Source organism: Toxorhynchites rutilus, chromosome 1 (genome assembly GCF_029784135.1).
Source record: "Toxorhynchites rutilus septentrionalis strain SRP chromosome 1, ASM2978413v1, whole genome shotgun sequence".
Classification (NCBI taxonomy): Eukaryota; Metazoa; Arthropoda; class Insecta; order Diptera; family Culicidae; genus Toxorhynchites; species Toxorhynchites rutilus.
Window position 1 is genome coordinate 23,373,228 of NC_073744.1, and position 24,237 is coordinate 23,397,464.

The 24,237-nt window shown below is 38.6% G+C and overlaps 1 protein-coding gene across 2 annotated transcripts in view; it reads right to left on the reverse strand.

The window, feature by feature from the left end:
- The window catches only part of LOC129769870 (uncharacterized), a 348,536-nt gene that overhangs the window by 280,698 nt on the left and 43,601 nt on the right, over nt 1–24,237 (reverse strand). For both annotated transcript variants that reach the window (XM_055772387.1, XM_055772379.1), the window contains one exon: nt 15,461–15,589. In XM_055772387.1, coding sequence (XP_055628362.1) covers nt 15,461–15,527 — 67 coding nt within the window. In that variant the 5' untranslated portion in view covers nt 15,528–15,589. The remainder of the gene's footprint in view (nt 1–15,460; nt 15,590–24,237) is intronic.

A 24,237-nucleotide genomic window follows, 5' to 3' on the forward strand; every position in this document is an offset into this window, starting at 1 on the left:
TTCTCCGACATAATTCCGAAAATAAACATTTTCATCGCTTCAATCATCTTCTGATCTGGCAATCAGAGCCAAGCGCTGCACTACAAGGAACCCGATTAAATATCATCTCTCGGAAGACCGAATTATCGCGCCGACGTCAAACTTTCTATCATTTGTACCATTTGCGTCTCTAGCCTTGAGTTTTATCAAATAATAATGTTGACACAGGCATAAACGGCCGTTTCCTCGTTCATCTAATCAACGGATTGTCGAGAGATGGCGAAAAAATCATCATCCTCGCTCGTGGTGTTTATATTTCCCCCGAAACAAAAACAAGCTTCTCCCGGGAGCATTGTTTCATGGCTTTTTGATCCGGCTGCCAGAGCTGCCTAACACCATTGGAACCGGAACCATCCGATAGGAGTGTGAGAGGGAGATAGATTGGGGGAGGGAACAGGGAGAGCACAAATCTTCTTCATTATACTTCGCTGCTGATTATTTCGCCATCGTTTCATAACTCTGTCCCTCGTTGGCAACTTCCTCCGTGTCCGGTGATCCTTCATCCTTCATGACCCCGTCATTCCCGGCTCACGTCAAAAGCGTCAAATTTATTTTATTCAAAAGTCGTGTCCTGTTTGTCTCGCAGTGTGCCCTCTTGGTGCTCACGCCATTCGCCGGGAAGTTTTCCGGTGCCGACAAAATGGGTGAGTGAAATTCACAGCGCTGGAAAACAATGCGATGGGTTCGGGGGAGCGATTCGCGTGGGATCCAATTTGAAGACTACGAAGCGTGACATTTTGTTGACGGACAAGGGGTGACAGAGGAAATTTATCTTAAAGAGATTTCCAATCCCGGACCCGGAAAAGTAACCAAGCTTTAGGGGCGATTTAAGTTGTGAATAAATTTTCCGACGATCCAATCAATACGCTTCGCTCGGTCGCAGACCAGAAGTCACTTTGCGGCGATCAATCGACAGCTGTCTGTTTGACTGTATTCGTATCGTTCGTGTGTTTCCTCCCAACACCGCCCCCCAAGTCGTACAAATACAACAGTAAAATTATTTGGAAATCCGAAATGAAATTTTTGTTTGTTCTCACCCAGCTCTCTATTGTGTTGTCCCGTGATTCCTCCCGGCAGTTTCGTCCCATCATCTCTGTTTTCGAGCGCTCACTGAGCTTGAATATTTAATTTTCATTCGTTTACTTTTGTGCACGGTATTCCTGTATTTGAGTCCGCCGCCCAAGGAACAGAACACAGATTCCCTGAATTAATCTCACAAAACAACCGAGCTTGTTATTAACCGCTTAAAGTGTACTACTCCCGCAATTGGCAGACTTTTTGCATTTGGGACACACGCAAACGAGAACAAGAAACGTTTCAAACTAAAGTATCACTGCAGGGTAGGTCAATCGTTTGGAAAATCTTTCTTGTAATCCCTCCCGGCTCAATGTCTTCTTGCTTGTTTATTCTCTTGAAAATCGCTTCCCAAACGGTGGCCACGTGCAGCAAGCCGAGTGACAGATCCTCCCGGGGTACGTATTCTCGGGATGTATATCTTCCGTCCATATTTATGTCTTCCTTCCCCCAGCCCTGAGGAAGATGACCAAATTCACGGGTTTTACCCATCGGGAGCGAAGGGAAATAGGGACAGCAATTCGTCCGTCCCAAACGACCGTTTCCGAAAAGATATGCCTTAAAAGATGTACAATCTTGTTCATTATGTACCTTTTTCCCACCGATACCGACCGGAGCGAAAACACAACCGGATAGGATAGTGTTGTTTCCTTTCCGGGATCGGGTGGCTTGGGACCGGTGGGGCTTTGCAGTCCTCTTGAGCAAAATAACAAATTGTTAGCCGGTCGTCGTCATCGTCGTCGTTGTCGCTTCGTTTCTGTAGTTGTCTTCTGGCTTTAGAAAAGACGCAAGTCAAATTTGTCTCGATGAAATTGGGCGTTCGAATGGGCTGAAGTGTTGTCCTCCCCCCACACTTCGGCTCATTCGTGCCCCCAATTCCATCGAGGCAAATTTGACTGTGCTGTAGGAAGAAACATTGAAGGCCGGAAGAATTGCGTAGAATGAAATCTCAATAGCTCAACTGTTAAGACATGGCTCTGTTAGTTAGGGAGAGTTTTTGGCAACAAATACAGTGAAATTTGAACGGATTACCTTTATGATACAAACGGTGTCAACTAACAATAGTGAACGGCATAGAGAGAAATGCACCCCCAATAAAAATCAAAATTCAAACAAAAATTTTAAGTTAAAAAACTTTTTTCAAATTTGAATTATCGGTATGGAAAAATAGAGCTGAAACTTCATTTCGTCATGAAAATACAGTAATTCACATAATACGACATAAAAAACGCCACTACCGAAACACATGTATTTTCCATTGGTACACCCCTTGATTTTGACACTTTATTGACACCGCACAATGTCAATGCAGGTCCGAAATCTTATTGTGCGTGACTTCAGATGTAGCAAATATCATCGAAGAATAGCTGAGTAGTATGGAAAGAGCCGTGAGGCAGTTTAGAATATGATTCAGAAGTATAAAAAAATTAAAAAATCAAAAAACGAAGACACCATGTATGTTTTGGCCTCACTCTAGTCAAGCTCAGTCTCACACCGGCTAGCGGGCAGCCATGAGTATTTCCCAAAGACGAAATCAGTGGTAGAAAAACAGCATCATCAACAGAAACAACCTCAGCAGTAAAAACATCATCAGCAGTAATATCAGAAGCAAACGAGTACTGAAAAACTACTTGAATATTCAAAAAAGTTTAGAGTTTCAGTGCCGCTCTAGACAGCGAGCAATCAATGTTAATGCTGAGGCTGGGAGTTTATTTGAAAATATCATTGCTTCGCTGTTATGAGAATGATTGCGTTACCCAGTGCAAGCATTTAGCTTGCTTACATTCCAGCCGCACTGCACAATGGTCCAGGAGGTGCATTTAGGTGGAAATAAGCATCTAGAGCTCGACAGCTATTCTCTAGACAAAACCTATCTTCGACAAAGTTGTTACATGTGGTAGAGCGCTCATTTTCATGTTGTCGACCAAAATTTTCGATGAAATAAAAATCTAATTTTATTGTCTTCATAGATAGATGTAAACATAGTTCGACAATATTGTAGCCCCAGTTATTTTAAGCAACTATGTAGAACAAAGTTTTTATTCAAATTGAAATAACCGATCTAATTTTAATTCCTTCACATTGCGCCGTGCCAGTCACGTGTTTTCGGCGTGTTTTATGAAAATTTTCAATGTATGTGTGTAAAAAAGAATGACATTTGATTTTGTTTTGAAATATTCTGGCACCGTTAAACGTATCCGGGTCAACACCTCGACGATGAATAACGTATTTTCAATTAGTGTCTGAGCCGACTCGCCGTCGGAAGCGGCGGCCTTTCGCAAACAAACCTGTGTTCCTTCGATTGCCCGGTTAGTTTGAAACATAGGAGACGATCCTTTGTCCGGTGAAATTTGGCTTTGAAATATAGCTGAAAATTGCGCTCCTGTGGCGTTCATACTTAAATACCGGAAATAATAAAATCGCATTTTCGTAGCAATAAAAAATGACAAAACACTACAAACAACAAGGCAGCAACAATACAAAAGATATCTGAGTGCCAGTGTGTACATTAAAATTGCTATCTATTGTATTTTCGGCTCCGGTGACGCTAATACGAAAGTACCGAACGTGCATTCTATTCATGTCTGCCACACCAAAAGGAATCATAACAATGACAAATTATTTCGACTTTTACTCAGTCCCGCACACAGGGGTGCCAAGTGATTTTTTCTTACGATATGGGAAATGTAAATAACAATAAGAAAATAATAATGCGCTCGGATTTTTCCCACAATGACCACATTCTTGCATACTATTCGCGTTAGTTTTCATGATACGGCTTCTTTCTTAGTTCTTTATTTTGATATGTCTTCACAAAATTGAATAGCTTCGTAGTGAATGAAATGGGAATGAAATAAAATCAAAATGAAGGGTTGCATCTACATCTGGAAACCCTCCTCCCACATGCGCGCAGTTATAAATTATGTCACTACTACATACAAACGTATGCAAACGGCACGTCAGCCTGGTGTAAACACATTGGTAAGAACACACACGATTAATCGTAAGGCGTCACACGCCCCGCTGTAATGAGAACATAGCCTTACAAAACGCTTATAATTCGATAACTTCAGATCGCTGAAGTGTTTGCGTCAATTAATTGAAAAGTAATTCTATGCACCTATTACAAGAAAGAAGGTGTATCATCTTTTGAAATAAATAACTGTAAAAAAGTTGATGGGTCTGGCCCTTGGGGCACGGACGGGATCTTGACATAGGACTGTGATTATGTGTAGTAATTGCTTTTGAATTGAGTTTTTTCATTGTTCAAAATCTGTATTTTTTTCTCTTTTGCAACATCAAATGGAAACCTTGAAAAAAACCGTTTCCTGCATGAACTTATATCCTTTAAACGGGTTAGATGAGATAATGTGATAGAATCCGGAACCACGTTCTGTTTAAAAATGTACACAAAAATACCATTAAAGCCATTACTACCCTTATCTTCTGTTTATTCAATTGTGCAGAAGAAGACACGGAGTCATCATTTATCATTTTTAAACACAAGTCTAAATAGTTGAGATCTTCATAAATATAAACCTAAGTCAAATAAATCTATGAAATATGTTATAGATAAAAATAGCACTTTCTCCTTCGTCGCCAGGTTGTCCGGATGATGTACACTGATGGACATAAATATTCGGGTTCCCGGAATAAATCGCCACAGAAAACGACTGCAACAGAAACCACCGCTTATAAAATGTGTAGTAGGCTATAAATATTGTGGCGCGGTATTGTATTTCAAAACAAGAATTAACCGGGCAAACGTATCGCCCCAGGCAAACGTAACGCCCCGGGCAGACGTATACCGTCCGACGCTCGCTAGAGCTCGGTCGGACATTGCTAAAGGATCGTATCCTATGTTTCAAACTAACCGGGCAATCAGTGGATCCCAGGTTTGCGTGCGAGACACCGCCGCTTCCGACGGCGGGTCGGCGGTGGACTCGGATTGCGTCATCTTGGCGGCATGGGCCGCCTCGATTCCTTATCCTCGCCAAATGGGGACTTCGTCCCCATTACATTGTCCTCAGAATAAATTTCGAAAAACGAGAACAAGAGAATAAATTTATAATAGAAATGTGAGGCACATGATGTTTTTCCCGCGCCAAATATTTCTAGCCTACTACACTTTTTCTAAGCGGTTGTTTCTGTTGCAGTTGTTTACTGTGGCGATTTATTCCGGTCACCAAATATTCGGCATATGCATGAATCTACCACGAATGTTTTTTTACTAAGCGATATTATTCCAATCCACTTCCGAAGGTTATTCAAGTGAAACAATATAGTCTTATTATAAATTTACTTTATTGGGAAATCAAAACAATGAAAACAATTAGCTTATTTTACAAAAATCATAACTTTATCTTCAAATTCAGCTGGACAAAAGTATTCGGCACTTAGAACATTTCTGAACAAATTATCTAGACATTTAATATCTTGTGTTTAATCCTTTCTGTGCAATGACCTCTTTCAATCGATTTGTCATTGAGTGTACCAGCTTCTCGCATACTTTAGGCTCGATCTTATACCATTCTTCACGAAAAATATCTTTCAGCTGCTTTTGTGATGTTACATGATGTTCACGTACACGTCGATCTAGAACATCCCACAAATGCTCTATGGGATTCATATCCGGTGGTTGGGGTTGCGTTTTGTGCTGATAGGGTGTATTATATAGCAGCCAGAGGCATACCGCTTCCGCAGTATGTTTAGGGTCGTTGTCTTGTTAGAAGTAGAAATTGTTCTCTATACCCAACTTTTCAGCACTTTTCTTCATATTTTCTTTCAAAATATTTGAATATTGCTATTGTAGATGATACCATCTACATATACCAATTCCCCGACAACGGATGCTGCCATACAGCCCCAGACCATGACTGATGCACCTCCTTTTTCACGATAGCTTGAACATTTTTCTTCTGCAGCTCAGTATCCGGTTTTCGCCATACCAATACCCTTCCATCTGATTTGTAAACATTGAATTTGCCCTCATCGGAAAACAACACATTGTTCCAGAAACTAATCGGGTGATTTTGGTAATCTTTCGCAAAGTTCAACCTTTTAGCCTGATTAACCTTGCTAATAAGAGGCTTCTTACGACAAACACGGGCTTTATATTGGGCATTATTCATCACTCTGCGCACCGTTCTGGAAAGAACATCTTGCCCATTGAACTCCAGCAGCTCTCCTCGCACTTTTGACGAAGATGTTTTCAGTTCTTTCTCAATAATTTGTATTATTTTTCGCTTTTCTCTATCCGTTAACTTGCAAGGACTTCCCGTCCTAGGTTTTTTGTCGAAGTTATCGCTGTTCTTATAACGATTGATAATATCCTGTACCGTTGTTCTTGGCCTACCAACACTCCTAGCTATTTCGGAAACTGTGTTATTCATTTTGAACAAATTCAAAACAATTTTCCTTTTCACCATCGTAGTTTCCTTACCTTTCCAGCCCATTTTGTTACCACGGAATAAAAATTATACGAACGCAGCCGATTTTTATTAAAAATATACAAAAGTGATTAAATGTGTCAGTTTCATTCATTTACAGTGTTTCCAGATCTTTAGGGATCGATGAATTAACATTTTTTTCAACGTGACGAATACTTCTGTCCAATTAAAAATGTGGAACTCGGCCTTTTTCTTTCCTGAAAGTTATTAAAGCAGGGTAAATCATTGAAAACTTCTACTGTTTCTACTGAGTACACTTCACAGAATCTACTGCACCTGCACAGTTGAGTTTATATCACAGACTATTTGTGTATGTAATACAAATGCGATAAATTAATTCATGACGAATACTTATGTCCACCAGTGTATATTGAGTATTCTATGGCCATGAGTGCTCTCTTAGGGTGCTCATACACTGTTTGACCGAAGCCAAATATTTGACTCTTTTTGACAGATAAAATTTGGTCGACGTGTACTGATCAAATATATGCTACACAAAACACAACAAGCAAATATTCAATTTTTGGATGCCTCGAATACTTTTTTAGTCTGTTCTTCGAACCTGTCGGTACATGGTTAGGTTACCTTGAATATTTCAGTCGATTGTATCCATGTTCGGTGTTTGACATTGTTTAACACTGTTGAATATTTAAGAGTGGCAAACAAAATAGTGTTTGTACAAATATCAAATCAAACTTTATCTGTCAAAATATATCAAATATTTGACCTCCGGGCAAACAGTGTACGGCCACCTTTAGGAAGACATATATGGGAAGCATAATATTAACACAGGAGGGACCGCACCTTCTGGGGCAAACTTGAACACTTCATTTGTTCGGATTCCACAAGTGAGATCGTTTCCTTCGATGTGGATGAAACGAAGGAGAGCCATCGGTAGGCCTTGTCAGATTCTTGAAAAATCAAGTATTTAGCCTTCATATGTAGAAAACACGGGTTATTTCGTGATCCATCCGTAACAGACGGAACGCGAAACACGAGAAAACTCGTGAGCGGTCCGTAGTGTGTTAAGATCACGACTACTCAAGCTATCATAAGCTGATATGCGTGAGTATACCCTTTCGATCTTCTAAATCAGCAGCCAGTCAAATCAATTAATTGCATAACCAAACATAACCAAACAACATGCTCGATATTATGACATCCTGGACCACAATTAAATAAATTGTTAGTAGCAAAACCTACACGATAAAAACGTGAATTGAGCACGAATTGATTGGGCTACATACAATACAATAACTGATAAATGCCTATTGTCGGTAAATGGAGAATAGTTCATTATATGCATCAACTCACATTGTGAGCTATAACCCGAATTTAGGCAAAAAAATTGCTCATTGCATCGGAAACGGAAGCAAGTGGTTAGTACAATCGAAAGAAAACATACCCATTCTAATCGTCAAACTGTTATCTCTTTTGACTATATTCACTGTTCATGTTTCAAGCAAAAAAAAAATGCTGGTTAAATGATGAATCGTTATATTTTTCGTAGAGTGACCCCCCTATATAGAAATCAAAGACATAGTTCTATGTCAAAAAGCCTGATATTTCGGATTTCGCATCTTCTACGTTTACTCATCTCGTTGAACAAGAAGAAGTTTAAAAAGTTTAAGGTAGTGTCATGTGCTCGATGATGGAATATGTAATAGTGAATGAAAACTACGCTATGCATTCCCTATCACAAACATAATTAGGATAGCACAATATGCGCCTACACCAAACCAACTAATTAGAGGCGAATGATCTTTGTAGATGATTTCACTGTTCGACAGTCGTCAAGCTAGCAACCAGACGGGGGTGGCAGCGAGATGCAAAAAATATCATTTCTCAAGGCCAATTTTTTTTCAAAAACTTTTTCCCAAATGGTCTTCAACACTAGAGGGGAATGAACGAGCAAAGTTCAAATACACGTCACATGACATACACGTGATACACGAATCAAATGCAGGATTAAAAACTTATACATTCTTTGAAACTGGCTATTGAATAGCTGGATATTTTCCAGCGTTAACTAAATATAAAATTAGCGTTCTGATTGGTTGGATGAAATAAGTAATTTCTGTTCACTCAATCGGGCTTTAAAAAGAGCAAGTAATACAGTGGTAGACATTCGTTTAGCCGCACCCTATTTTTCCTCAATATTTTTAAAAATAAGTCAATTCTGTGAGCAAAACTGTACGCTCATAAAAGACGATTATTGTTTATTTTCATCGAATTCATTCTAAAAAAAGTATGAATTCACTTTTTATTTTCTAAGTAACTCAAATATGTGGAATCAGGGTGGACATTCGTTTAGCCGCACCCTAAAATTTCAATAAAAGAAAATTTGTGCGGCAAATTTCGAGTCCAATCGGTAGCTAATATTTAGTATGTCCACCTCAATTTCGGATCACTTTGAAAACTCGATTTGGCATCGAGTCAGACAGCTTTTATAGTGTTGCCATATTGATTATAGCCCAACATTCCTGAATTACTGCCTTGAGACTGGAAATGTTGTCAAATTGTCATCCGTTTGCATAGACCATCTCGGTCAAGGTTCTCTATGGTATTGCAATCGACTGCCAGCAGGTCATTCAAGAAGCGGAATGTCCTTCTCGGCAAACCATGCCTTCGATTGCTTGGAAACGTGAATCTATGCATAATCCTGCTGAAAAAACGACATCCTCGGTAGCGTTATTCTCAATATGGCCAATCAAAACGTCCTCCAGTAATTGAAGATACATTTCGGAGTTCATTCGGGTGAAAATGAAACAAATGAGAAGCTTGCTGTGATAGGAAACGGCTCCCCACACTGTCAAACTTCCGCCCCCAAAGTTTCGCTTCGATCTTACGGCATGCCGTTGACTTAAATTGTACCAATAGCAACTGTAACAGTTCGGACCATCCAAATTGAACTTTTTTCGCCGGAAAATACAGCATTTCTCCATTCTAGTTTCCATTCCATGTATTGCCCGGCGAAAATAAGATGGTTCTGCTTATGGGTGGCGGTCAGTTTCGGCTTCCCGTGAGGTTTCTTCCACATGATGTTTGGTGACTCAATCAAGATGCACGCAATATGCCTCTTCGTTACTGGAACAACCGATTCTGCCTTCATGTATGAGCAGGACATCGTTTCCTGGTTGCTTCGTGTCTTATTCGACCTTTAAGACCTTTAAGACGCAAAGTGTTGGTCGTTATATCCCATATTTCTGGCACTATTTAAAGAAATTCCGTACCACTTTCTCAGATAGACCAATTTTTGTTACGATCGAGCGATTAGAACATTTTTGTTCACTGAATATCCTTATTATTTTCCGCCCCTCTTCCGTCAATAGAATACCTTTCGCCATTCCTTTAAATTCTACGTAAATCACTAATCTAATCTAAACTTCTTACGTTGCACATCTAATATTTATCTTGTAAATTGAACATTCCCAAGTATTTTTTCAAAAAACACAGATAAAGGCTTGGTGATTATGCGAAAACTCGATTTTTATGCCCTGCGGCTAAACGTATGTCTCGGGAAAAAACGACGTTTGAATGTTTATATCCACCGATGCCGCCTTGTGTGTGTTTGTGTGTGTGTGTGATTGTGACGCACGTCCTTTCAATAAAAGTGACTTAAATATACTATCACTACAGCAAATAAGTATCCCGATAAAAAGAACATTCCTAGTTGTTTTGTAAGTGTTTCAAGTATTTTTTCAAGTGCGGCTAAACGAATGTCTATCACTGGATAGCGATAATGATGCAACAGTTTACGTTGCATCGAACGGGGAAATAAATTACGTGACTCTGCAACATTTTATTCAGCGACTCTCTAGACAGCGATCAACGAAAATCATATGTTGGGGTTGAGAATTTATTTGAAAATATTGTATTCTGTGCAATAACTATATGTCCATTGAAGTTAAATTAAAGAATGTTTTTTTTCAAGATGGGTTTTCAAGTGGGAGCATTTGCTATAACTTCGCGGAGCACAAAGGGCCTGTCCGGGTAAGGGAGTAAAAAGTGCCCCCAAACCAAATCACTAGCTGTATGGTAAATATTGTAGAGGATACTAAATAAGAAATTGTGGCGGTTTTTTTGAACCCCTATGTAGTTTAACATAGGATCTGTAGTTAAAAATTTACTTTTTCGTTTATCTCACGCCATCCTCAAAAGACTCGAGATAAAAATTTGAAAAAATACTGAATTAGCATCTCACTACGGTGTATCAAGAAAAATTAACAAAAAAAATTCATCAAAAATTAAAGTACTAAAAAAAATATTGAAATTTTGAAATTTTGATTTTAGAGATTCAGTACAACTCTAATTCGTATTTAAATGTGTTTCTACGGCTTTTCTAATCTAATCTAATGTGTGATTTTTTTCAGTGTTGCGCGGTACAAATTTTTTTTTTATATATTTCCAAAGGGTCTGGTTGGGTACGGGAGTAAAAAATGTCCCCAAACCAAATCACCAGCTGTATGGAAAATATTGTATAGGGTACTAAATATGAAATTTTGACAGTAGTACCATATATTTGAGTTCTTATATGGTTCTTATATTCTTATATGGTACACCATAGGAAAATCAAATACTAAAAAAAATGGAATTAATTTTAATTTTAATTTTAAATTAACTTTATTTTTTTTTTATTTTGAGATTCAGTACGACTCTAGTTTGTATTCGAATTTCTTCCTACATCTATTTTAGATATATGTGATATTTTTCAGAATTTTTGAAGTGTTTTTCGCGGTACAAAAAATATATTTTCAGGCATTTCGAAATTTTGAAAAAAAAATTACTTTGAGACCCACTTTTACTCTAATTTTTTTTTAAATGCGTTCATATGTGTTGTTTTTTCCACATGTAGCATAATTTTTTCTTGAATTTTTAGGAGAAAAAATGTATTTTTGTCCTTTGGGCATTTTTAATTTATTTTAAATTTAGAGACCCATTTATATTTATTTAATGTTGTTTTTTATAAGTCTAAATTTTGTCGGTATGTTTAGAGCATTGCGCTGAACAAAGATTTTTTTTTCTCATATCTTGAAATATATGAGATTATCTTTACATTGGATTTAGATGATTTATCAAATTTTAAATAAATCATAGGAGTCAGCGGTACGATAGAGCTCTGTGAGAAAAAATAAAGTCCTTGTGGAAAGATCATTCGGATTAATGAGAAGTACACTTAAAAAAATCCAAATTATTATTATTTTTTTAATTTTAATCTCACAATTGAAAACCACGAATACAATATATTAGGCTGTCAAAAAAGTCCTGCGGTATTTCCGCGAGGTGTCGTTGTAAGCGCGTTGTTCTAGTTGTATTCGAGACATACTATAGCTTGTTGGAAAGGTATTTTTGCGCGCTATAATATAGTCCTTGACAGTGTTTTGTTTGGTTAAGTCGTTCGTGAGTTATAGTGTCGCAAATATGGAGCAAAATAAAGAGAAAATCCGACATATTTTACAGTACTACTATGACAAAGGCAAAAATGCATCTCAAGCTGCCAATAAAATTTGTGCAGTTTATGGACCCGATACAGTTTCCATTTCCACCGCACAACGATGGTTTCAACGTTTTCGTTCTGGTGTAGAGATCGTCGAAGATGCGCCACGCTCCGGAAGGCCTGTCGTCGAAAATTGCGACAAAATCGCTGAATTAGCCAAGAAAGATCGGCATAGTAGCAGCCGTAGCATCGGCCAAGAGCTGGGGATAAGTCATCAAACCGTTATTAACCATTTGAAGAAGCTAGGATTCACAAAGAAGCTCGATGTATGGGTGCCATACACGTTGACGCAAAAAAAAACATCTTTGACCGTATCGACGCATGTGAATCGCTGCTGAATCGCAACAAAATCGACCCGTTTCTGAAGCGGATGGTGACTGGCGATGAAAAGTGGGTCACTTACGACAACGTGAAGCGCAAACGGTCGTGATCGAAGCCCGCTGAAGCGGCTCAGACGGTGGTCAAGCCCTCATTAACGGCCAGGAAGGTTCTGCTGTGTGTTTGGTGGGATTGTCAAGGAATAATCTATTATGAGCTGCTTCCCTATGGCCAAACGCTCAATTCGGACCTGTACTGCCAACAACTGGACCGCTTGAAGGTAGCACTCATGAAGAAGAGGCCATCTTTGATAAACAGAGGCCGCATTGTCTTCCATCAGGACAACGCTAGGCCACACACTTCTTTCGTGACGCGCCAGAAGCTCCGGGAGCTCGGATGGGAGGTTCTTTTGCATTCGACGTATAGTCCGGACCTTGCACCAAGTGACTACCACCTGTTTTTGTCCATGGCGAAAGAGCTAGGTAGTCAGAAGTTAGCCACAAAAGAGGCCTGTGAGAATTGGCTATCCGAGTTTTTTGCCAGTAAGGAAGCGAGCTTCTATAACAGGGGTATTATGAAGTTGGCATCTCGTTGGGAACAAGTCATCGAACAAAACGGCGCATATTTGACTTAAAACAGATGATTGTAACTAATTTTATGAACAAATGAAAATTCAAAAAAAAATACCGCAGGACTTTTTTGACAGCCTAATAATAATCGATTTCAAGAAATAACAATAATAATGCAGACGATGAAGAAAGTTATTGTTGTGTCTCGTAATACTCTAGAAATTCAGGAAAAAATTAAGCCACATGTAGAAAAAAAAGACACATACGAACGCAAAATTAGAGCAGAAGTGGGTCTCAAAGTTATATTTTTTTTTTCAAAATTTCGAAATGCCAGAAAATATATAAATTCTTTTTTGTCCCGCGTATTTAATTTTTTTTTATTATTAGATTTTTTTTATGAAACAAATATTTGAAGATATTTATCAATACATCTCAGTAAGATTTTGTCTTTCTTTCTTTATTGAAGAGATTTCCAGCCGAAGGCTGGCTCATCTCTGATACCTTAGTAAGACGTACTTTCAGTATTTTTTTTAAATTTTTGTCTCAAAGCTATTGAGAATGGCGTGAAAAAAAACGAAAAGGGGCATTTTTCACCATAGATCCTATGGTGTATCATATAAGGACTCAAATATATGGTACCACTGCCAAAATGTTCTATTTAGTACCCTATACAATATTTTCCATACAGCTGGTTATTTGGTTTGGGGGCACTTTTTACTCCCTTACCCGGCCAGGGCCTTTCCCGCGGAGCACCATTTGAAAATCCCTGCTCTAAAGAATCAATTGTGATAATAATTTTATAGTTACATCATCAGTGCATTAAGAATTTAAAGTTATTTTTAAAGAGTGTCCGAAATATGATTCATAACGGTACAACGAGGCTTGGGTCTTGTTAACGAATTGATGTATTTGATAAGTTTATGTTTCCCGGCGTAAAACTATATTTGGAGATGCCTGTGCAGTTGAACCACCTCGAAGATTTAACTAAAACAATATAAACAATGACTGAAATGTCAAATATTACAAACGATGGATGAGTCAAGTTATCTTTGCTAGTCGGTTGACTTCAAATTGGCCTTAATTTTTGAAACTCGGGCTCAACACGACCATACTCAAAACGATCAATAAAGTGTTGTAGTAGAACTCTATCTTACGGTACTTCACAGTACAGTATTTTATATCCTACAAAATATATCTAGACAAATATAAATATATAAAGCTTTCAATGCCTGTTATTATATATTTTATTTGATGTAAACAATAAATAACGAAACAAACATTTGGTTTCAACAATATTTGTTAGTTATAGAGTAGTGATGGTGTCCAATGATTGTTCACAGTGTTCGAAATCATCTTCGACTATCAGCCCACAGTTCACGACTTCGGTCGCATTGGCGTCTCCTATTGGCCTACCAACCAAAAAAAAAAACAAAACAGGACAATATATACCCCGAGAATAAATCTGCTGACTGAGGGTTTTGTTTTTATGACATGTGACACACAAATCGTGTTTGGATGCGAGACAAAAGCAACATTCTCCTCCGTCATTCCCTTTGTCTGGTTTCTTTTTCGTTGTAGCCCTACTGCTTCCTGCCCATACGACGACAACGACCATGCGTGTTTGTGTGTATACGGATTTCCAACAAAACCACCGAGACAATCGTTCTCGGAATGTCCAAATCAGGATCAAACCGAAGGCTGAGACGAGATGATTCGTGGTACGGGACGAAGGTGAGTTATTTACGACCATCTCCCGCTCTTAAAGGGGGGGTGGAGGCATTGTCGTATGACGTTTGTAGCTGGATGGCAAAATTCGAAGAGGCATTAAAGATCTGAAGCTAACGTTGATAAATAGAGCGACCAGTAATTAAATGTAAGATTAATTGTTATCTTCCCGATCCGAGGATGAATGGAAACATTCGGATAGAAGAGAAAATTGAACGCTGCTACACTTGTGAGCAATAAATTTCCATTGCTACATTGCTGATTGGGCTGGTCTCGACCCGGATTTACGTACTTTCCTTCCGGCTGAATAAATTGGCGAACTTGCCCGAAATCAGCTCAACTCTTCTGAAGTAAGTAATCGAGAAATAGTTGCCGATTGTTTGACCGAGAATCACAGAAGCGTACGAGAAGATTTTATCAAACATTCATCACCGAATGGGAGGAGTAATGGGAAAAAAAGTTGATTGTTGGAGAAGTGATTGCTTTTCCTATGTGCAGCACAAGCCATCAGCAAAACCTCATTCGTTTTCTGAATTTTCTATAAATTTTGCGGCTAAGAAAAGGCTAGGAAATGGATTGTAAAACCTTTCAGAGTTTACCAGAAAATAATGTACGGATTCGACAAAGCCTCCAGTTTTACGCTTCCGCAACTGATCCGGTCATCACGAGCCAAACTTCGGTCGGGAAATCGAATCCAACCCTTGCCATAAACCAACGGAAAATCCACAATCAAATAAATTTGATCTTCATTTTATTAGCCGACATTGGGGCCTATCTTTCATACTTACCGCAAATATGAGCCAACAGCAGCGCAATTATTGCGTTAATAAAGATACATTTATCTTTATCGGTCATCACGAACGGTTTGTGTGTCCTTCTCCACTGTAACTCGTCTCGGGCTCAATTCCGCTGGAACACTATTGGGGGGATGGGGGAGATAAAACATAGTTGAGCGGTTAGTGAAATTCGAAATAATTTTGCTCCGCCAAACAAAAGCCAGCGAAACCTGGAAGGGATGCGGCGGAGAAAAACAAGATAAATTTATACTCTTATTTCGGGAAATGCACAACCACATTAACTGTTAATATTTTATAGCTTCTCCCTGCTTCCAGACTTGCGTGGGGAGATAAAAATGAAGTTGAACATAAAAATTATGAATAATTCTCTATCGCAAGCAATAAATCTGCGGCCGGAATGCCTCCGAGGCGAAGTGAAACAGTTTTTTACTGTGGTTGGACCCACCACATAACAACATGGACCGGCGGCGGAAAATTACGACAACGATGATGATAATGATGACGCTATGATGACGATAACGATGATGAATGACAAAGACTTTCGGCTTCGGCAAACTGATTGATTGAATCTAGGGCCATTTTTTATGGCCCGAAAATAGCCACTGATAACGCCAGTTAATTTATTTGATGATGGGGTGGGGGAGGTTGGATAAGGTATACACGACACGAACAACGACCATCTATTTCATTAATTTTTTCATTGTGATATCTACGTCAAATACCTTGACAAATGTACCATAAGGAGGCGGATCCGTTCCAATGTGATAAGCAAATTTGTGTGCTTTGTGTTATGGAATTTCTTTCTTTCGGGATATTATCTACGATATAATCAGTTACACTGTGAAGCTCTCTGAATGTTGGTGCACTGCGTCCGAGATGAAGAATAGAAGGTGGGAAGATTCACGGATTTTGGTTGTGTCAAACTATGATTGTATTAGTAGCCAGGAAAATAGGAAGTTCACCGGCATAATAGTCAGTTACTCAAATGGTACAAAATTGAATGTGTCACCGAATAACGTTGAAAGAGGATTCGGTACAGTAGACAGAAAATAATTACATATTTCCAATATATATGATTCGCGTTACATTCATCCTTTAAAAATAAAAAAAATATGTCACGAACTAAAAGTTTTTTTCTTCTTATATCAGAATAAGTATTCTAATGTTTAGTATGTTTGAATTTTAGAGCAACTTCATGTAATGTTATCTGTTTTCAGCAATTGTAATTACAGTGAAACCTGTTTTTGTGCGGTTTTTTTTGTGCGAATTTTTTTGTGCGATTTTTTTCGTGCGGTGTATGAAAAGAAGCATCTTTGACGAAGTTATCGTCCATTTAGTTTTTTTCGATGGTTTATATGCATTTCAGTGCGAAAAAAGCATATTTGCATCTGAATTATCCACTTCTGAAATCATTCCCCTCCTTTTTTATGAAACAAATATTTGAAGATATTTATCAATACATCTCAGTAAGATTTTGTCTTTCTTTCTCTATGTTTTTCTTTGTTTTTGCATGACATGATTTCTAACAGCAACACGTTTCCACATGCAACTAAAAGCACAAAACAACCACTCGCAACCGAAAAGGCAAAGTGTTCCATCGCAAAGCAGGGAAACAAAAGGAAATTGAACGATGAATGGCGTGGATTTGAGTTATTTTCTTGGGGGCAACTTTTTTTATGCAGTCCCTATCTACCGCACAAAAAAAGTTTTTTTCAAAATGTGTACCGAACACGATTTTTTAAAGCTACTGGTGAAGTTTTGCACGATTTTTTTATGCGACTTTTTTTGTGCGGTCCCTATCCCCCGCACAAAAAAAAGTTTGCCTGTACTTTCTTCACAATTATGGTGCTGAACACTTCATTCGTCTAAAACTAGGAAGCGAGCGTAAAAAATTTTGTCTTAATATAGGTCATATAGAGTGAATCAAATTTATTTTTCAAGTGCATTTTACACGGAAAAAAAACTTGCAACCTTTTTTCCCATGCACTGTCAAATGTTTTCTGTCAAACGAATAATCGATTCTGTAACTCTGACTTCGTTCATTTACGTTTTTGGTCCACGTGATAAGAAGTAAAATTGAATTGAAATTAAGTTTAAAACACCTCAATAATACTAAAATTTCAGTTTCTGCTAAAATGTCAGTAGGGCCCTCCTGATTTTGAACGCTGAACGGTAGTTCGTTCATTTCATCTGATAACTTTTACATTTAAAAACAATACTTTTCCTATGTAGTGTAGTATTTTCCATCTCGCACTGCGTCACTGCCTCACCGTTCAGTGCACAACACAGTTTCCCCCAGGTTCCACTACATTCTGTTATTTTGTCTTTTTGTGACGTTCTCTTTCCCGTTTCCGCACTTTCATTCTCGAATCATTGTGTTTGCTATAATCACAAAGAATATTGATAATAAAAAAAGTAATAGTAATAGTAATAGTAATAGTAATAGTAATAGTAATAGTAATAGTAATAGTAATAGTAATAGTAATAGTAATAGTAATAGTAATAGTAATAGTAATAGTAATAGTAATAGTAATAGTAATAGTAATAGTAATAGTAATAGTAATAGTAATAGTAATAGTAATAGTAATAGTAATAGTAATAGTAATAGTAATAGTAATAGTAATAGTAATAGTAATAGTAATAGTAATAGTAATAGTAATAGTAATAGTAATAGTAATAGTAATAGTGATAATAATCATAAGTTGCGCCAATAACATTGCCTGAGTGTATCTTATGGCTTACCTTACTAACACATTTCCTAAATTCCCGAGATATTTATGAGAGGTCGTAGAGTTCTATGCATCTCTCTTAAGTAAATGTCGAACTAACATTCCTTCCCTTTCCTCAGCAGTTGCAAGGACGTGGTTAGGACAATTTTCTACTGTTGGAGAAAGCTTGCCTTCATCTTAGAGATATTAGAGGAGATGTGTCAAAAACGCACCTATCGGGCAATTTGACCCGCTTGATTTTCTCGTAAACCAGCAAGAATAGAAATGCAATGGATACAGGCAATCTTGCTAGTCAATGATAGAATCCCACCATGCAAGTTTTACATTTGTAACATTCTTTAAAAAAATAAGAAAAATAATTTCTTTGGAAGCGATTTTCGATGTAATTTTTTACATCAATTCTATAACGTTTTTGTTGCTTAAAACCGATTCAGAGGCGATAACTGTGGGTCATATTTATTACCCCAGTGAATATCTCAGATGAAGAAAATGGTAAGAAAGGATTCATTTCCTTCTCAATTTGATATTTTCCGCATCAGCTTACCATCGGGCAGAATGGTATACCCTCGATCGGGGCAATATGCTCGTGTTGGGCCGGATAACATTCTCACGAGAGAAATAGCTTGGGTGTGAGGGATGCCAGATGATTTTTTCAAATATCTTTGCATGGCACGAATAAATGTCTTCAAATGTCATAATGAACAAAAATGAGCAAACCATCACGATATTTCTAAATCATGTTCGATAAATCACACAAACAATTGTTTTCACAAACTTCGAAATGACCTCAGTATGTTTTCACAAAATTAAATGTCTTCAAAACGAAAACATGTCTTCACATTTGGCATCTATATTGTGTGCTCCGAGAATGCAGGAAAACAAGAGCGCGGACTGAAGAATTGATACACGAATACTGGGAAAACACGCTCACCGGAGAAACGATTTCTTCTCTTCGCTGGTGAGCATGAAGAGAATGGATTGATGGAATCTCTCATTCATACAAGCTGTTTCTCTGAGCTTTATAGTCTCTGAGAGAAACGACTCATGGGCATATTATACTTCTGCTGGGCCATTTAACACCGTATGATTGGAAATTTAGAACTGGGCGTCTTACAAAATAAAATTCGTAGCCCGTTATTCAGTATCTAAAATACAGAACGATTGCAGATGACTGAGGGTTAACTAATCTACGTACTGACGTAGTTGTTATTTTAAATTTTAAGAGCACGGTCAAGATAAACCCATTCTCGCTTAGGGGGTGCGTATTACACACTTCTCCTATACCAATCGTCAGTAACGGATGGAGGCGAGCTGTTGACGTCACAGTTCTGAATTCGTACCACCTAAGATATTGTACAACTTGCTCAATGCTAATCACAAAGAATATTGATAGTTTTTTAGATAGCAATTGTTAGAGTCAATATCGTAAAACAAAAAAGTGAGTTGCAGTTGTATTAACGAACTGGAAATGCTCGAACTGCGCCAAAAACAATTAGGAGCTGAAGATTTTTTACATAAACAAAATTTGTGACGTGACAAATTTTGCTTATTTTTGATTCCCGGGAGTTGGAGTTTTGATATTGAGACGGAACAATTTGCGTTTGCCTTAACATGAAGTGTCAGCTCCTCATTGCAGGAAAAAATATTACAGTTGTGATCAAGAGGTCAACAACAAGCAATTCGTGTGTTCGAAGCATTTCTTTGCCGAGCGCTTCGAAACTAATGTACAGTTAATTAGTCCAAATCAAGTTAATATTGTTATGGATCTGAAGAAGAAACTGGACAGCTGAATAGTGCATTATTGCACTATTCGGAAATTAATTTAGTTTTTCTTAGCATAATATGGTGTGTTTATTTTAGGTATCACGGACAGGATGGTTGGAACCTTTTGAAAAAAAAAATGAATTTACTCTACCTACTATTCAAACTGTCTATTTATTGTGTTCGAAGATCAGCATACCGTCTGGAGTATTAGTGGATGTCATTGAATTAATGAAAATAGAAGCCAAAACTATAACGGAAAGGAGAAGGCTAACCATTTGATAGTAATAGTAATAGTAATAGTAATAGTTTTGATGAATGTCGGTTGAATAGACAATCCAAGATTATGGAAAGAACATAATATAGACAACGGGTGTTAAATAAAAACCTTTCAGTAACTCAAATAAAGAGCGTAAAAATTTCTTTCTCCAAGAAAATTGCTCTTTGGGCTCCCTAGAAACAGTAGGCGTGTTTGGTTTTGCTAGTTTGAATTTAGTCAAAGCAAATATGGCGTCGAAACAGCACGTGCTCCGCGAACGCATTGTATGGTTCTACGAAACGCATTTCCAGCAAGGAAAAAGTTCACGGTGGCACATTTTAAGGAAGAAAATGTACCTGTCAGTACGGTATATCGTATCCTGGGTTCCCTGAACGTAGATCGGAAGGTCGGAAGTGGTCGTCCGGTGACGATAATGACGAAGCAGAGGAAGACATCGTTAAAGAAGCTGTTTGACAACAGAGACGCAACCAGCCTGCGTGACGCCGGTCGGAAATATGGCTGCTCCCACGTATTGATCCATCGGACCCTCAAGATGGAAGGAATCGTCTGCAGGAAGAATACGAGGTCGCCGGAGTACACGGAGGAGCAGATTGAGACGGGTTAAATCATAGTGTCGGTGGATGACCAAAAAATACCGCGGGACGTCTTTCGTTTTGGATGACGAAAGCTATTTTCCGCTGTTCAAAACGCATATTCCAGGAAATGATAATTACTACTCCAGCGACAAGTCATCCACACCGCCTGAAGTGAAATACAAGTTTGAAAAACAGGTTATGTTGTACATCGCCATTTCCGACCGGGGCATTTCAAAGCCTTGGTTTGAGCCGAGCGGTCTGGCAATCAACCAACAAATCTATCGAGAAGAGTGCCTCGATAAAATCCTGCTGCCGTTCCTAAACGAGCATCAGGCGGATGGGAAGTACGTCTTCTGGCCGGACAAGGCGTCTTCCCATTACGCCAAGAAGACGCTGGCGTATCTTGAGGAGAAAAAGATACCGTTCGTGCCGAAAGATCGTAACCCAACAAACTTGCCCCAGTGCCGCCCAATAGAGGATTTCTTTGGCTCACTCAGTGCCCTAGTGTATAAAAACAATTGGAGGACCAAGGACACGAAGCAACTGACTACAAGAATCCGGAATTGTATCCCTAAAATGGACGTAAGTGCCGTACAACGTTCTTGTGAGAGCATCGCGACAAAGTTGCGTCGAACAGCAGACCACGGCCCTTACTCAAACATTCACTGACATTTATTTGAAGAAAATACATTATGTTATTAATAAAAAATACTGAAATCGATGCAAATTTTTTTATGTGTGATTGAAGAAATTCTCAGCTTTTTTTTCAACACCCGTTATTAGGCATCCTAACGTTTAAAAAAAAGAACAGAAATTCCCGATTTTTCATGGGTTTACCTCCACACGCACTGACGTCAGAAGAGAAAATTTGACAACTTTATCAGTCGAACTCTAACCGTAATGGCAGAAACAGTGAAACTACTCCGTTCAGAAGTGTGTGCATTCAAAGAACGGTTCCTCGCCGCGTCTGAAACGGACATCGTGCGGCACTTTTTTGGACGCCGGATACGCCCGTTCCGGCATCTATAACATCTTTGCACTATTGGACAACAATCAGAGCATCGAATGAAAGACCCGTTCCGGACCGCCGACAACACTGTGCGACAAGAAGCTCCAAAGGACGCGGTGGTGTTGGACGACGAGATCTATTTCGTCCTGGATGGCAATGGCTGGCACGGCACTTCGTATTTTACTACCCCCACAAGGAAGTGGGTTCCGAAGTGAAGTTTATTTCACACACCAAGTTGCCCAAGAAGGTGCTTCTGTGACTGGCAATCAGCGAGAAGGGGATGTCAAAGAAGCTCTTCTGTAGCTCCGGATTGGCCGTGAACGGGGAAATTTATAGTACGAAATGTCTGTCGGAAGTTGCGTTGTTTATCAAAAAATACCATAAGGGATGATTTTTTTTATCTGTATTAAAGTGACTTTCAACTCATTTGGCTGGTTCGTCACTTTTACTTCCATTTTTGGAAGAATGTCGGGAGTGAGAATGGAACTCGTGACCTTTAGCGTGAGAGGCATGGATGTTACCACTACGCCAGGTCGCCTCCGCATGGGCGATAATGTTCTGGCCGGATCTGGCGTCGTCTGGTCGCCCAACATCCCCCACAGCTGTGCTTCATCGAGAATTTCTGGGCAAACATGAAGCGTAAAGGTGGAAACAGAATGCCGCGTTGTGCGTCGCTTCTCATCAGCTGTCATTGCTTGCGTTATGTACTAAAGCGTTTGCCTGACGCAGTCTGTTGATTCGTAATCACAATGTAGCGTTCGCATCGCCACTTTTCACGTAAACAAAAACAAAGTAAAACACTCAACAAATTCAATCAACTAGTGAATCTTTTATTTCATTTCAATAATTCTATGTATGCAGATTACAGCTAGTCTAAAAATTGGAACTGAAAAAGACTGAACCGACATCGGAGAGCAGCCGTCATCGTACTACCTGAAATAATGAAATAATATGCGAGACACTGACTACCGTAGATGGTGAATTTGCCTTTGGAACTAGAAACGCGAATAGGATTTTTGGTATGCTGATGCGACAAAGAGACCGCGATTATGTCCTGACTTCGATGCATCTGGTGGAGAAAATCGCAACGGCGCTTCACAACTTCATAAGTGAAGAGGGTTGTGAAAGTTCTATGAATTCGAGAGATTGGTGTGCTCAAGTTATACTTCTTATGGATTTGTCAGCAGCAGAAATAGAAATAAGAACAATTCCAATAAGGCTTCGTATAAGCTACGTGACACACTCACCGGTTATGTAACAGATAATTAAACTAGATAACTATGAATAAAAAATTAAAAAATCGATAACATGGCGTTTTTTTTTCATTCCTCAACAATTGTGATCATTTTAGGACTCACTGAAGTCAACAGTCTCATGCAGATGAATAACGGTATGGTTATTTCATCAAGGTTTTTTTTTGCGAATGAATCATGTTTCAGAGATTTTGCTGCATGCATTGTTTTCACCATCAGCTTAATGTCGCGAAGATCAATATTTTTGTGCTGAGAACTGATCGTTCAGGGTCGTAGTTGCTGGCAGTCCTACAATATAAAAAATATATATTTAAGACATTAAATATCATTATAGCTATATCTTTTATTCACCTTATTTATTGCTGACAAGTGTTTACAAAATCTTTAATGCTTCAAAATACTGCCATGATGAAGCTGCAATCGGTGTCAATCCTATACTTGGAGCACATTTATTCCGCGAATATCTATCACGTAACGGCTCTTCCTCTTTCGTTTCAACGCTTCCACCACAAAATAAAAGCATAAAAACAAATCAAATAAGATGTCCTAATATTTAAAAAATGTTCAACTGTAACCTACCTCCTTGTGTCAGTGCATTTGGTATATCAGTCCAAATTTTCTATCTCGTGTGGCTGGTTTCACACAGTCGATGTTCCTTCAACCTGAAGCACTCGTTTGTTTTCACAAATTCAACTAGATTTGTTTCACACTCCATTTTCAACGAATTTCAGATCGTGGGAAAATCTTTTTCTTGTTGTGTCCATGTTTTTAAAAACAACACATTGACATATTCGACGCAAGCAGTTTAGAACAAATGTCAGAGTTTAGTACAACGATGCTAATGACACGACGCGTCATTGTGGGTGAATATACGGAAACACACATATTCAAAATAAACTGTCAAAGCACAATTTTCGCGACGCATAGCGCGGCATTCTGGTCCCACCTTAAGACCTACTCCAACAATTTTGTCGCGAAAACTGAAAAGAAATTGATAAATAAAACAAAGAAAGAACTTACAACCATGCTTACACGCATGTTTTCGTCCGCCATGGTGAATGTTCCGGTTAACTGCCGGATGGCCGCTTGCAAGGGCGTAGATTTTTTTGCAAGTAATCTAATATAATTACCTTCCATGGGAAATTTATGAAACTCACTTAT